Source organism: Alosa sapidissima, chromosome 15 (assembly GCF_018492685.1).
Source record: "Alosa sapidissima isolate fAloSap1 chromosome 15, fAloSap1.pri, whole genome shotgun sequence".
Lineage (NCBI taxonomy): Eukaryota > Metazoa > Chordata > Actinopteri > Clupeiformes > Clupeidae > Alosa > Alosa sapidissima.
This window is the reverse complement of record NC_055971.1, coordinates 20,458,395-20,473,118: the sequence shown is the minus strand read 5'-3', so window position 1 is coordinate 20,473,118 and position 14,724 is coordinate 20,458,395. Positions and strand designations below refer to the sequence as shown.

The window sequence follows — 14,724 nt, the reverse complement described above, 5'->3', positions numbered from 1 at the left end:
TATGCATCTGAGTTTAGCGCGCACACGACGGAGAGGGGGGAGACACATCCTGATTGGCATGTTTTGCTAAATCAACCAATCAGTTTTCAATGTAGTCGGGCTTTTATGTCTTGTATCCCTAAATCAGGCTAATCAGTTCAGTCAGTGACGGACTGGGATTAAAAAACGGCCCTGGCATTTTCACCAACCAGCGGCCCACATGGGGACGAGCAGTGCATGTGCCCGCAACACACAGATATAACTTCACATGCACACACACAGATATAACACACAGATATAACTTCACATGCATGCAACACGTTTGTAGCCCCATTGGTGATGAACTCTAACTTTAATATGCATAAAGACTGAACCAAGAACATGGATATATCAATGCACAACTCCAAAAAAATGAATGCAATATAAAATATGAAAATGAAAAAAGATTAGCCTAGAATACATGGATTTCTATGCAATGTCACGAAAACATGCGTGCACAAGAGGCAGAAAGCACCATAGAACAGCATAGAGCAGTGCTTTCCATGAAAAGAACAAAATGAGTTTTTGTGCTGAAAACTGCACCAATTCGAAATCACGATGGTTAGAGAATGTTCAATATGTTCAATATCCCTAAAGGAATGCATGTCTTCGCCAAAAATGACAAAATACGATGTTAATGCAAATAAACGGCAAACCCTAAAATATAGCCTGAAATTAGATGTTATTATCATTGAGACAACAGGGGACCAGGGGTATATAAAAAATTCCGATTGTAGCTTACAGCAGCCGACTATTTAAGTCAAGTTTATAACGTTGTGGCACCAAGCGTCTTCTGCCCCACAGCTGCGCGCGAATGTAGTTTTGTTGGTAAACGGGAAACCCATCAGAGCAGCCGCTCCACAAACGTGTCTTAATTAACGTCATGCAGTTAACAAGGTGCGAAGGAGCTTGCTCTTCTCCGCAACCCTGTCTATAGGCTTCTACATACCTGACGCACCCGACCGGTAGCGCGACAATGTGACGTCAAAATGACGTAGATCTCTCTGGCGCGCCAGGGTTTTGGCCGTGTAGCGCGAGGTAGCGCACCACTCATTTTTTTTCAGACGAGCGCGACAAGGCGGAAACAGGAAGATGGACTAGTTCGAGGGCAAGCGAGTTGCAGTGTTTTGTTACAATCGTGAATTTTTAATAATTTGCTGGATAAGTTAACAAAGTTACCAGTGAGAGTTGCAACACATGGAATTAAGAGGAAAGAATAGAAACGATTTATTTTCAAACAAAGAATATCTATTAAGGCCTGAACAAAATCTCTTTCCACTTCAGGAAATTACACAAACTGAGCCAGCTGCTAGCTAGCTAGCTAGCTAACTAAACTGTTTAAATTATTAAAATTTCCCTCGGGATGACTAAAGTACCTATCTATATATCCATCTATCTACCTGTGCACACACCTTGGAAACTACATGATAATGATGATGGTAGTTGTGAATAGTAGCAACCAAAGTCTGAAGTACCATCACAGAGGCTAGCTACTGGTGTTTCTTACTGCAGCTTCTTCTGCTGTGTAAGTAGTTAATGTTAGTCTTTTCACAACAGCGACACCTCTGTTCAGGAGAATATTGCAACTAGTGTTGCGACCACCACGCGCGAGTATAAATGGTTACGGCGCTTCTGTGACGTCACATTGTCGCGCTACTGGTCGGGTGCGTCGAGTATGTGGGACGTTTAACACGTCATCAGCATCCAAGTTAATTATAGGACCTCTTTCTCTCAGGCTGTCCCAGTGCGTGGCGAGATGATTGTGTCAATTCCGACTGTAGATTTTCAATCGTAGCACCTTCACTGAATTTAAGCAGACATTCTCTTATGTTTCGAAGTGCATTTTGGGGCAGTTTATTAGGTTTTAAGGGGAAAATTCCGAGGATCGAGGCATGCTAGATCGGCAATTCCCCGTGCTGAAGGAAGCAGACGCATTCGGTTTTGAAATTCCCAGAAGTCATTGCTTCATGTAGCCTAACTTTTGTAAACCAATAATAAAATAAAAGATACAGGCAGCATATTTATTGTAGCCCTATTCCAATTTCAAACAATGCACTTTTAAATCATTTGATTAAATAAGGATACAAAAGAATGTAGACTGATGTAAATATTGAGGGTCACCATGTAGTGTAGAGACTCATGTCTGGTATAAATACAGTTTCCTACGATGAAGGAGGAAAAGGGAGTTAGAGATAAAGCCATTCGAAGCCATGTAATGGCTTCTACATACCTGACGCACCCGACCGGTAGCGCGACAATGTGACGTCAAAATGACGTAGATCTCTCTGGCGCGCCAGGGTTTTGGCCGTGTAGCACACGGTAGCGCACCACTCCATTTTTTTTCAGACGAGCGCGACAAGGCGGAAACAGGAAGATGGACTAGTTCGAGGGCAAGCGAGTTGCAGTGTTTTGTTACAGCCGTGAATTTTTAATAGTTTGCTGGATAAGTTAACAAAGTTACCAGTGAGAGTTGCAACACATGGAATTAAGAGGAAAGAATAGAAACGATTTATTTTCAAACAAAGGATATCTATTAAGGGCTGAACAAAATCTCTTTCCACTTCAGGAAATTACACAAACTCAGCCAGCTGCTAGCTAGCTAACCAGCTAACTAAACTGTTTAAATTATTAAAATTTCCCTCGGGATGACTAAAGTACCTATCTATATATCCATCTATCTATCTATATATCTACCTGTGCACACACCTTGGAAACTACATGATAATGATGATGGTAGTTGATGGTAGTTGTGAATAGTAGCAACCAAAGTCTGAAGTACCATCACAGAGGCTAGCCAGAGCCATATAAACCTTTACCTTTATATGGCTCTGAGGCTAGCTACTGGTGTTTACTGCAGCTTCTTCTGCTGTGTAAGTAGTTAATGTTAGTCTTTTCACAACAGCGACACCTCTGTTCAGGAGAATTATTAAAATTTCCCTCGGGATGACTAAAGTATCTATCTATCTATCTATCTATCTACCTACCTGTGCGCACACCTTGGAAACTAGATGATAATGATGGTGGTAGTTGTGAATAGTAGCAACCAAAGTCTGAAGTACCATCACAGAGGCTAGCTATTAGCAGAGCCCGTTTACATTCTCTGCTACTAGTGTTTCTTAATGCAGCTTCTTCTGCTGTGTAACGTAGTTAGCATTAATTTTTTCACAACATCGACACCTCTGTTCAGGAGAATATTGCAACTAGTGTCGTGACCACGACGCGCGAGTATAAATGGTTACGGCGCTTCTGTGACGTCACATTGTCGCGCTACAGGTCGGGTGCGTCGAGTATGTGGAACGTTTAACACTATTGATGCTTGATAGTGGGCCGAGAGATATTGTAAAACCGTATTTACGATAAATGGACCGCGCAAACCCGACAAGCATGCCGCTCCGTGATTGGCCGGCCCAAGCGGCCCCTCTGGCATCTGCTCAAATGCCAGACCGTCCAGTCCGTGCGTAGTTCAGTGTATCTAGGAACAGGCGCGTCATGGCCGAGTCAGAGTGCCCCAAAAAATGAACATTTAAAGGAACCGTATGTAAGGGCCTGTCCACACGGAGACGCTTTTTAGGTTAAACGCAGAGGTTTTGCTTCGTCTTGGCCGAGCGTCCAAACGAATCCTGTAAACGCACTGCCCGAAACCGCACTTTCTTGAAACCTGGTCCCAGAGTGGAGAAATCTGAAACCGTAGCCTGTTTGAATTCGTTTAGACAGCGAAACCGCACATCCTGCTTGCGTATCGATGATGTCATCGCCACACCTCAGCTGCCCTGGAGTTGCACTTATAGTAGGCTAGGCTATTGCCTAACAATACTTGTTTTCGTACATGACATTACCTACGATTACACTCCGTAAGATAAATATCACAACTGGTGCTGCGCAGCGCCAATAGCTTATGACTTGGTGGACTGAACACTGTTTTCCCGGTGTTTTTTTATGCATTCTAGCTACTGTCAGTGACGCGAGAGAACTTAAGTTATTAGGAAAGTGCGGCGTAAGTTTAGGCTAAATTAATTTGTGCGTAGTGCCAATGTCATTCATTTATTTTACATGTCTTACAACATATATACATGCATTCACAGTCGAGTGAAATCAGATATATGCATACAAAGACGCTTAGAACCAAAGATTCTGTTCTAGAATCTTTGCTTAGAACTCACGTTAAGCCGATGGTAGAACACTGAATGCAATTAATGCGCGATTTGATGCAGGCAAAAGTATTGACTGTTACTAACGAAGGTTTTATAGCAATATTATAGCTACATCAAAAATCCCATCCGTTACTTGAGTAAAAAAAAAAGTTAAGACTAACGAAAACGGAAAGGGAGAGAAAAAAATTGCGCCCTAAACCACTAGTGATGATCAGCATGTAGCCTACAACAGGACATGAATCAAGCTGGCCATATGCAGTCTTTCTGAAAGTGATGGAGACTGGATCACGAAATGCATCAGATTAGCCTAACCTATGAAATTGTATTTTCCGCTATTCCAATCGGTTGTCTCAGTTCGTTTTAGCACTAATGATTGCGGAGATATTTAAGCAAACACCAAGGGATTTCGTGTTTTGACGTTTGTGCTCACCTTTCTTTGGAAAGAAGTTTATTAGCAGTTGTTTCCCCTCATTTTGATGTCTCTCTTTTTCCTGTTTTGGCCTTTGTTTTTAGTAACCTGACTTGGCTTTCTTGGAGAAAGACATTGCACCAGCAGCGAAACAATTAGCGGCCCACTACTAGATGCTCAACTAAATAAACAAAAGATAGGCCTAGAGTACCTTATGAATCGTGCAGGCAGACTAAACCATTAGCTCTTTAGCAAAGGAGAGTGAGAGTGACCTTACACAGTTTTCACTATGATTTGTATACAAAATCCAGTCAGTCAAACTTTAAATTTCGTCTGACATTCATTTTGACATTTAATTTGAAAGTTAAAATATTCAGGTAAAATAAATATATGGGTTTTTTTTCAGTAATTAGCCTAAACTTCCAGTGAGTCTATTCGAAATTTTCACCACACATTATATTAACACACATATAAAAAATCCAAACATAAGAGTTATGTGTAATAAAGTGGAATGACACAGGACATTTCCTGTATGACAAAACGTATTGGTCGCAGTATCAGGTCTGATTTTGGCCCATTGTTCTAAACAGATTCCAGGGGTCCCTCTTGTGAATCCTGATCTTGAGTTACTTCCAGAACTATTTAATTGAATTGGCTGCCTTCAAGTCTTTCTGGAGCTTTCTCCGAGTGGTCCTTGGCTCTTGGAATTGACTATCCTTCTGACTCCCTGGTCAGAAATATTACGAGGAGATCCTGTGCATGGCTGGTTGATGATGCAGTGATGTTTCTTCCACTTGAAGATAATGGCTCCCATGCTGCTTACTGGAAGATTCTGATGTTTTGAAATGCATCTGTAACCAGTTTCATTGATATGTTTTGCAACAATAAGGTTGCAAAGGTCTTGGGAGAGCTTTTTGCTTTTATCCATCATGAAATGTTTTTTGTGGGACATCTTGGTAATGAAAAACCTTTTTATAGCCTATCAATATGTAGGCTACTAACCAAGCTTATATTAATTTGCACAGATAGAAAGGATAACTACTCTCTATACAGATTCCAGCTCGTTCCTTCCCTTTCCTTGCCTTAGTGCTTTTTCTTAGCGTGTTCAATACTTTTCCCCTGTGTTATTCCACTTCATTACATGACTCTACTTATGGAGTTGTTTGGATTTTTTATGTGTGGATTACCTGAGTTATTACTAATGCCTGGTGAAAATGTTGTGCCCCCTGTATTCCACTTTTCACGGGCCTTCTCCTCCATTGGGGCCCTATACTTCCCACTTCCCCCCCCCCAGTACGATGCCCTTTAATCTGCTGAACCTTCTGCTCGTTTCCAAATATAAAAAAAACTCTCTGCAACTCAATATTGGCCTGCCTGCCTCAGCTGCCTGTGAGGGGCTTTTCAGTTGTGCTGGATTACTGTTCACTGCAAAGTGACCCAAGGATGAGTGCAACTAACTTTGAAAATCAACTACTGCTCAAACTTAAAGGAGTACTCCGGTGATTTTTCACATAGATCTCCATTTCTCAACGTCCTTTTCAGGCAAGTACCTCCACTCGGCGGCCATATTGCAACACTTTTTGGGCACTTATCGTGCATCTATTTCAGCAGAAATGCGTGTGCGTAAGGCTTCACGACACCAATCTTGCTCCAGCAGCGAGATCACAACAGATGATTGGCACGATGTCTTCATAGCACACCACATGATTGGCTCAATGTATTCACATGTCGACGTTTTGCTGCGGAAGGGTTGTGATATGTGTAGACATATGATGTGTAGACAACTGCCATATTGGCGTTACAAACTAACCCCATGCATTACTATGGAGGATCTTTTCAGTGCTGTATCTCCTCATTAGAAAGTCTTTGGTAAAACTGGTTGTTCTGGTACCCCCCCCCCCCAAAACAAAAAAAAGTAACTAAGTAACTTTTACTTAAAGTACATTTTAAATTAACTACTTTTTACTTTTACTTGAGTACATTTTCAGATTGGTATTTTAACTTGTACTTGAGTAATATTTCATCAAGGTATTGGTACTTTTACTTGAGTACAATATTTTCGTACTTTTCCACCTCTGCGTGTAGGCCTTGTCTCATAAGAGTAAAAAACAATGATAGGCCTACTGTAGTTGCATGCTGCACTGTTTGTAACAGTAACGTATTGCCCATGGCAGGTTAAATGATTGCAAAAGACATGTTGAGGTGAGTTGAACAAGTGTCATTTCATATGCAGATTATTCAGGCCTATACTAAATGGCTAGTTGCCAAGGCTACATGAAAAGACCAAACTACCAAAATCTACATACAATTTCAATCTATAGGCCTTCCTTATTTGGTGTACTGACTAGACATTTTTTTGGGGGGGGTTGACTTTTTGCAGGTTGGGATGTCTGAAAATTAAACATTTACTCAACTAGGATTTCTTGACTTTTAGTATGTTGTTTTGGACACCTCATAGAAATGATCTATGCTGACATCATTTCATCACCAACGCAATCTGTTTTTTCCTCCAGGTGAACTTCGTTTTGCATCGTATTATGGTGACCACATGGTTCTACAGAAGGCCCCAGAGAGAGCCGTGATATGGGGCTATGGGACAAACAACACGACTGTTTTAGTCAACCTCACAGGGCTGTCCAACAGAAAGACATTCAGGAGTGCCGTGAGAGACCGTGAGTAACCTTCTCACTCTGCCCCCCCCCCCCCATCCACCAAGTGCAGGGCCAGCAAATTGAAGAGTTGAGATTAAACAGTAGGTTAAACCAGACTTTCTAATGAGGAGACACAGCACTCAAAAAATCCTCCATATAAATGCATGGGGTTAGTTTGTAACGCTAATATGGCAGTTGTCTACACATATCACACCCCTTCCGCGGCAAAACGTCAAAATGTGAATACATTGAGCCAATCATGTGCTGTATTGTGAATACATTGAGCCAATAATGTGGTGTGTTGTGAAGACATTGTGCCAATCATGTGTTGTGATATCTCCGCTGGAGCAAGATTGGTGTCGTGAAGCCTTACGCACGCGCATTTCTGCCGTAATAGATGCCCGATAAGTGCCCAAAAAACGTTGCAATATGGCCGCCAAGTGGAGGGACTTGCCTAAAAGGACTTTGGTTAAACTGCGCTGGGTATTTCTACATGCAAACAGAGCCAGACCAAGCTAATAGTCGGCGATAGTCAGCGCACTCATGTGCGTGATGCAGCTGTTGCGCTTAAGGGCCTGTTTAACATTTTTTTAGAATGCTTCTTGGGTGATCCTTTGGTTAGTCGCTTCTTGGGTGATCCTTTGGTTAGTCGCTTTGGTTAAAAAAGCGTCAGCCAAATGTAATGTAATGTAATGTAATGTAATGTAATGTAATGTAATGTGATCCGATCACAAGTTGTCTGCTGGACACATTGCTGTTTATTCATGTATCCAAGATGTACAGCTATGTATTGCTGACCTCTTATGTTTAGATTCAGTTACTGCCAATGACACAGTAGAACTCCCATCATCCAGGATGCATCAGAACGCACTAGCGTTTATACTACAAGATCGTGGTCAAATGGTTCTATGCTGTAATGTATGTATGGGTAGTGTACATGTACTGTTTAGGTCAGTGGTTCTCAACCTTTTTTGAACAAACGCCCCCTGTCCACATCATGTTTCAGGTTTATGGCTGTGTATGGGTTTATGTCATATGTATGTGTCTGTATTAAGGTGTTGATTTTAACTGTGATTGGGTTAATTGTATAGACCTTCACCCTTCTACAATGGCTTAGCCCAACATACTGATTGGGGTAATTGCCTAGCTAGCCTATTTAAAGGCAGGCTTATTTCACAGACAATAGACTGGAAACACAGGAGAAACAGAGAAGACACATGGAAGAGCCAGAGATCCAGGGCCAGGGAAGTTGTAAAGTTAAATATTTGTTTGTTTTTTTCCTCTCAGCTGAGAAACCTTAGTATAGTTAGTATGTACCCAAGATGAAGTAACACACAGAATATAGTCTCAATCAACTTTCCCACTTTTTTCCTCTGATGTCCCTTATAGGTATTTGGAGGGTGACCCTTGATCCTGTGAAGTCGGGAGGTCCTTACAACCTGAGCGCTGTGGAGAGGGGTGGGAGTGATGGCGAGGTCATGCTCACAGACGTGATGTTTGGGGATGTGTGGCTTTGTGGAGGACAGAGCAACATGGCCTTCACCGTCTATCAGGTCAGGGCCCTTTCGTCTCGCCTGGTGTGTGTGTGTGTGTGTGTGTGTGTGTGAGAGAGAGAAAGAGAGTATCTATCTATGTGTATGAGAAGTTTGGGGAGTGGGTGGTGCATTGTACAAAATGGAAGGCTTAGGTGAAATAAATTTGCAGAAATCTGTCAGTTGAATGTTACTAACAATCTGTCAACATGTGTCTTGGTTGTTAAATTAGGTATATAACAGCTCAGCAGAGCTGGCCTTGGCCTCGAAGTTCCCAGATGTGCGCATCTTCCAGGCTGCCCTGGAGACGAGTTCGGTTGAACTTACAGATCTCTCTGGAGTCTCTGTGCCTTGGTCTGTGCCCACGGCATGTAAGTGACACACACAAGATACTGGGGGCTCTCCAGTCTCCAGTGTTTGTGGGATGTTGTGCCTCAGGAGAGATCATTTCCTATCTTCCCCACATCAAGAGATCAGTTTAAGGCTCATTTAAGAATTGAATGCATGATATGGTACCCATTGTCTGTTGCTATGTTGAGGTTTAGCTGTATAGCTGTAGATGGGCTAGTTTTTGGTATGGTCTACTGGCTGATCTCTTTGTGTATCTTATGACAACACATTGTTGACAGTAACCACATCCCCATAGATGACCACAAAAAGGATGTTTATTCAGCTGTTTTATTTTGTAGAAAAATAAATTACAGATGCTCCTCACAAAATACACAAAATAGTTACATAATTAGTACTTCAGTACTTCCCGCTTGAATTCTCTGAGGCATAGACTTCACTAATCTAGAACAGTATTCTTCATCAATCAGGTTTCAACTTTGTCAAACAGTAGAGGACAGATCAGCTTTACAGGATGGTGCCGTTTCTTCAGTTTGCACCATACATTTGAAATGGGATCCAGACTGTTTGCTGGCCATGTCATTGTCTTGATATGTCTTTCCTGAAGAAAAGTTTGCTTTATGGCAAGATACATTATCATCCTGTAAAATGACTTTATCACCAAAATAGATTTTCGACTTTCGACTGACTGCTCCTACACACAGTTGCGTGCGGTGCAGTGCTGGAGACGCATCCCGTCCACTTTACACGGGCTTATGTCATCCGTTGCCGAACTGAATTGTGGGTCTGTTGCGTCGCGTCGATTCCGTCGCTTGTTCAACTTTTGCTGCACCGACGAACAACAACAGATGGTACCAGCCAATCAAATTTCGGTTATACTTCAAGTCATTTGCATAGCTACCGTCGAGAACATCCACTGGCATGCGTTGACAGAACGCAACTGTGTGTGGGAGCCGTGATGGAATGACAAAAGAGTCTCAACATTTTAAATTACACTTGTGCATTTACTGTAGAGGTATGACTGCCATCTTCCCTTGGTCTTTTTGCTGACATGCAACCCCATATCATCAGTGACTGGAAACTGTCAGTTTTCTTCAGCCAGTCATCTTTATATTTTTAATTTACATTCGGTAGCAGAGGGCTAAAGAGAAGCAGTTATGGATTGTGGATGAGAGTGATATTCAGAGACGAATCACAAATCTGCATAGGGCAAGGAGATGATGCTGGAACTTTTGTTTGGTGCCATTCCAATGAAAAATACACATAACTGCCTGAAGAAAACAAGAAGGTTTCCACAGTCACTGATGATATGGGGTTGCATACATGGGTGTCGGAGGCTTTTTTGGACAAACGCCTCCTGACTACATTATGATTGCCTTGCCCCCCCCCCTCAAAAAAAGCCAATTGAAACCAATTGACATGCCAGAAATACTGCAATGCAGACCACTGCACATCTGTTTTACTGGAAGGGCAAGGGGAGAGCAGGTCAGGTGGTAGGGAATTCAGAATAATGTTATGAGATTATTAAGATACGGGATATATTATGGGAAAATATCAATACGGGAAGATGCCAGGAAAGAAAGTTAAAATATGTGAGAAACCCAGAAAAAATGGGAGGGTTGACAGACAGATGGGCTTTCTGCTCTGCTCATGACTGTAGGCTGCAATGATCAGTATCCCAATTAAAGATACAGGTCTCAGCGATAGGTGCGCAATCAGTCTGGAAGTGAAAGCTTAGTAAGCTATTTAGTCAAGCTTGTTTGCGTGTTAATAATCAAGAAGATCAAATGCCCGATATACTTCAAAGAAAAAAAACAAATTAAACGCCTATTATTAAATTCGTAGGCTGGAACGCAAATTAAATGACTAAGCAGCTCAAAATGTTTAGCTTATCCACTTTCAGATTAGTTGCAAATGGCAACATCCACACCAAACTCCACACCAAACTCTGTCCTGTTTTTCAGGAGCTGGGCTTGGCCCCTTAGTTCCAGTAAAAAGAACTCTGAATGCTTCAGCATACCAAGAGATTTTGGACAGTTCCAAGCTTCCAACTTTGTGGGAACAGTTTGGGGATGGCCCCTTCCTGTTCCAACATGAATGTGCACCAGTGCACAAAGCAGGGTCTATCATGGAGAGATAGAGCAACTGAAATCCTATATCGGGGAGTAATGGGACAGCATTTCATTCTCAAAACTCTAGCAAATGGTCTCTTCAGTTCCTAAACATTTACAGAATGTTGTTAAATGAAGGAGCTCAGTGGTAAACAAGCTCCCATCCCAACTTTTTTTTAAACATGTTGCTGGCGTCAAATTCAAAATTAACATATATTTTCCATGAAATAGTCAAAATTTTCATTTTGTTGAGAAACTACTTCAATGATGTGCACAAGTGATAAGATGATATGGAGTTTGAATAAACAGTTTTAAGAATTACCATTCTGATCTGAGAAATTTGCCAAACAACTGAGGAAAACTAATCCATGGGTGTGGTTAATATAACGAGGCTGTTTTTTTTTTTACTTATTTTTTTTAGATAAAACACTGTCCTGCGGTTTATACACAATGCGGCAATACTCGAGAAATGGCTGTAGTAACTTTTCTCCAGAAATTGAGATGTGTGTGTGTGTGTGTGACCCTTAGCTTTACTGGGTGGTGGAGATTTCACTCAATACTCTGCGGTCTGCTGGCTGTTTGGACGCTACCTGTACCAGACCTTGCAGTACCCTATCGGCCTGGTGGAGTCGTGCTGGGGAGGGACACCCGTGGAGGCGTGGTCCTCTACCAGATCCCTCCAGAAGTGTGGAATTCCCCAGGCAACAGAGAGGTAACAATCCCTGAATGATGCAAAAGCTCAGCATCAGTGTCATTGACTGTGTTTACATGGACTTAGGCATCCCGGTTATGAGGCTTATCCTGATTTTGATCATATTCAGGATATGGTGTTCACATTAACATAGAGAAACCTGGTTATAATATCCCTGTATACATGATAAATACGGGTAGTAATACAAGTATTAGATATCACTAGGCTAATCTGCAAATATTGTAACACTACAATCGTATCATATAGTATACTCATTATAATCTAATCAAAATTAAGCAATCCACATCCCAATCACACAGGCCATTAAGTCTAGAGCCAGCCCAAGCCCTGAGCGGAACCTAAACGGAATTTGATTTGGCCCCCTTACCACCTTATCCACCATGTCCATGCTTGTCCATGCTTAATCATTCACATCACTGGTGAGATACAGCTCTGGAGAAAATGAAGAGACCACTGTACATTTTTCTGATGTCATTCTACAGTTGCTAAGTGACCGTCAACTCATTCCAATATTATAATATTGTATTCATATTCATTGGAGCTCATAATGAATACAATATGAATGAATATGAATACAATAAGTAGCCTAAAATATTTTTTCATTTAAATGATACATATTCTTAAACTTTTTTAATACCATTTTCCATGTCATGATTGCATAGTGGTGTGTAGACATTAGAATGTCTAATAAGGGGAGAACCGCCACTCTCGGGAAACTTCTGAACTGGTTGCAGTTCCTTTTCTGGTTCCACATGAGGACACTCACTAATAAGTGCAGAATGAATGGAGGTCTATGGCAGTGGTTCTTAAACTTTTTGTTTGGCGATCCCCCCAAAAACATGGGCTTTTTCTCTTTTTGTCTCGCGACCCCCCTTCTCTCTAACCGGCGGAATTTGGTTTTGAAATGTTGCAGATGGGCATTGGAAGCAGAGGCAGAAAATGTCTTCTCTCATAGGTAGGCTATGTCAAGTCAAGTCAGTTTTATTTGTATAGCGCATTTAACATGTCAACACCAAAGGCATTATGTCAATGGCAGCCTTTAACTAAAAACCTTTAGGAAAATGTCTTTCATTCAGACTGCAAATAATTTCACGACTCCTCTAATATTGTTGGCGACCCCCCTGGGGGTCCTAACCCCCAGTTTAAGAACCACTGGTCTATGGAGCTGTACCCTTCAAAATCCTCTTTTCTCGGGATATAATTTTTTGCCAGAAATTTGAATTTTGCATTCGAAAGAGGGGGCAGAGAAAATACACACCGCTAAGTATTATATTTTTTGAGTCACTTATTTGTTCTAAAAAGCCTTTCAAATGTGTCAATGATGTCATGTATTAGCATAAAGCCAGTGTGTTGTGGGCAACAACGACTCAACCTGTAAGAAATCGAAACTCGTTCATTCAAATTTTGACCTATAATCCATATTGAGCTTGCAGAAACCACAATCAAATCTTCGATTTTTCAAGGACAACCAGGTGAAAGAGACAAATTTAGCCGTCTAGCTCCATACCCCATTGTTTTTGCACTTATTCGTGATCGCCACTAGCGGTACTGCAACAGATTGCAGGTGCAATGGAGTTAATAGGGAGTGACCCGGCTCTCCGTAAAAATGGGCTCTGGTAACATGTTGAAGTCTAATTAGGTACCTTTCACTTTAACAAGGAGAGCAACTTATATCTGTGTCTGTAGACTATTTGTAAATGAGATGTGCATATGAGAATGTAAGTCAGGATGTTTGCTCTTTGATTAGTTACAATAAATATTGAAAAACCAAACAACATGAAGAGAACCTGTCTTGGATCGCAGAGGAGTGTCATGCAATGTTAATTTCTGGTGAGCACTTGTCAAGCAAACATGACTTGAGCTACAGTAACTGATGGCTAGAAGTATAAGTCGCATCACTCAAAAAATGTGTCATGAAGAGGAAAAAAACATAAGTCGCATTCATTATTTAGAAATTTATTTCACAAAATCCAAGACCAAGAACAGACAGTCTATGTAACTGGACACAGAGGAGAAAAAGATTGAGAATTCTACCGGGAAGGTTAATGAAGACGAAAGAGGGAATGGCGGCGAGCTGGGCGAGGCAGCCAACGAGGGCCCGACATTTAAAGCAATTTACAAAAGATTCACTGAATAAAAATGCTGATGTGGTACATGAAAATTTAGCTAGAAATGTGGAGAATGCAATGCAATCAAGCGTTTTTGGCGATGTGGAGGCACAAGCCAGCAGCAGAGAGCAGGAGAGAAAAAAACAAACTTTCAACGACGCTATACTAAGGACACTACCCTTATTTTAGAGACTGTTCACATGGCTTTCTTAACCAGTATGGAGTGGACATTTAATCTGGGAAGGCACGTTATTCAACTACCACACAGGGTGACCAGACCCGGTCCCCGAGTCCCGACAAAAGCCTGTCGGAACGCTAAAATGTCCCGGTTTACACCAACCACTATTAAAGTGTGGTCTTATTATAGCCCGATCATTAACTAAACCCATGTAGAAAGACTATATCCTAAAGCGTCCAGCGTATGATTTCGATAATGTGTGTGTGTGCGCGTGTGTGTCAGTCAATTGTAACAGTCTGCATAATCTTTGCAGCCCACATTACAGTGTAACCTATCTCCGTAAACATTGTTGCAATGCCTCATTATATCTGCCTCGTTTTAACGGTTAGGACGATGCTGAAGAGAAAGTCATCATTCTCAAAATAACCTATGGCTGGTAAAGGCTGGTAAAGGCTTTTTACTTACAAATATCCTTTAGAGTGCCTCAGACTCACTACTAAATTTGT

General features: G+C 41.5%; 1 protein-coding gene across 3 annotated transcripts in view; it reads left to right on the top strand.

The window, feature by feature from the left end:
* The window catches only part of LOC121683185 (sialate O-acetylesterase-like), a 39,048-nt gene that overhangs the window by 16,106 nt on the left and 8,218 nt on the right, over nucleotides 1-14,724 (top strand). For 2 of the 3 annotated variants that reach the window (XM_042062709.1, XM_042062710.1), the window contains exons 3-6: nucleotides 7,092-7,250; nucleotides 8,619-8,782; nucleotides 8,994-9,132; nucleotides 11,749-11,932. In XM_042062709.1, the coding sequence (XP_041918643.1) occupies nucleotides 7,092-7,250; nucleotides 8,619-8,782; nucleotides 8,994-9,132; nucleotides 11,749-11,932 (646 nt within the window). The remainder of the gene's footprint in view (nucleotides 1-7,091; nucleotides 7,251-8,618; nucleotides 8,783-8,993; nucleotides 9,133-11,748; nucleotides 11,933-14,724) is intronic. The other variant, XM_042062711.1, reaches the window with a different exon arrangement.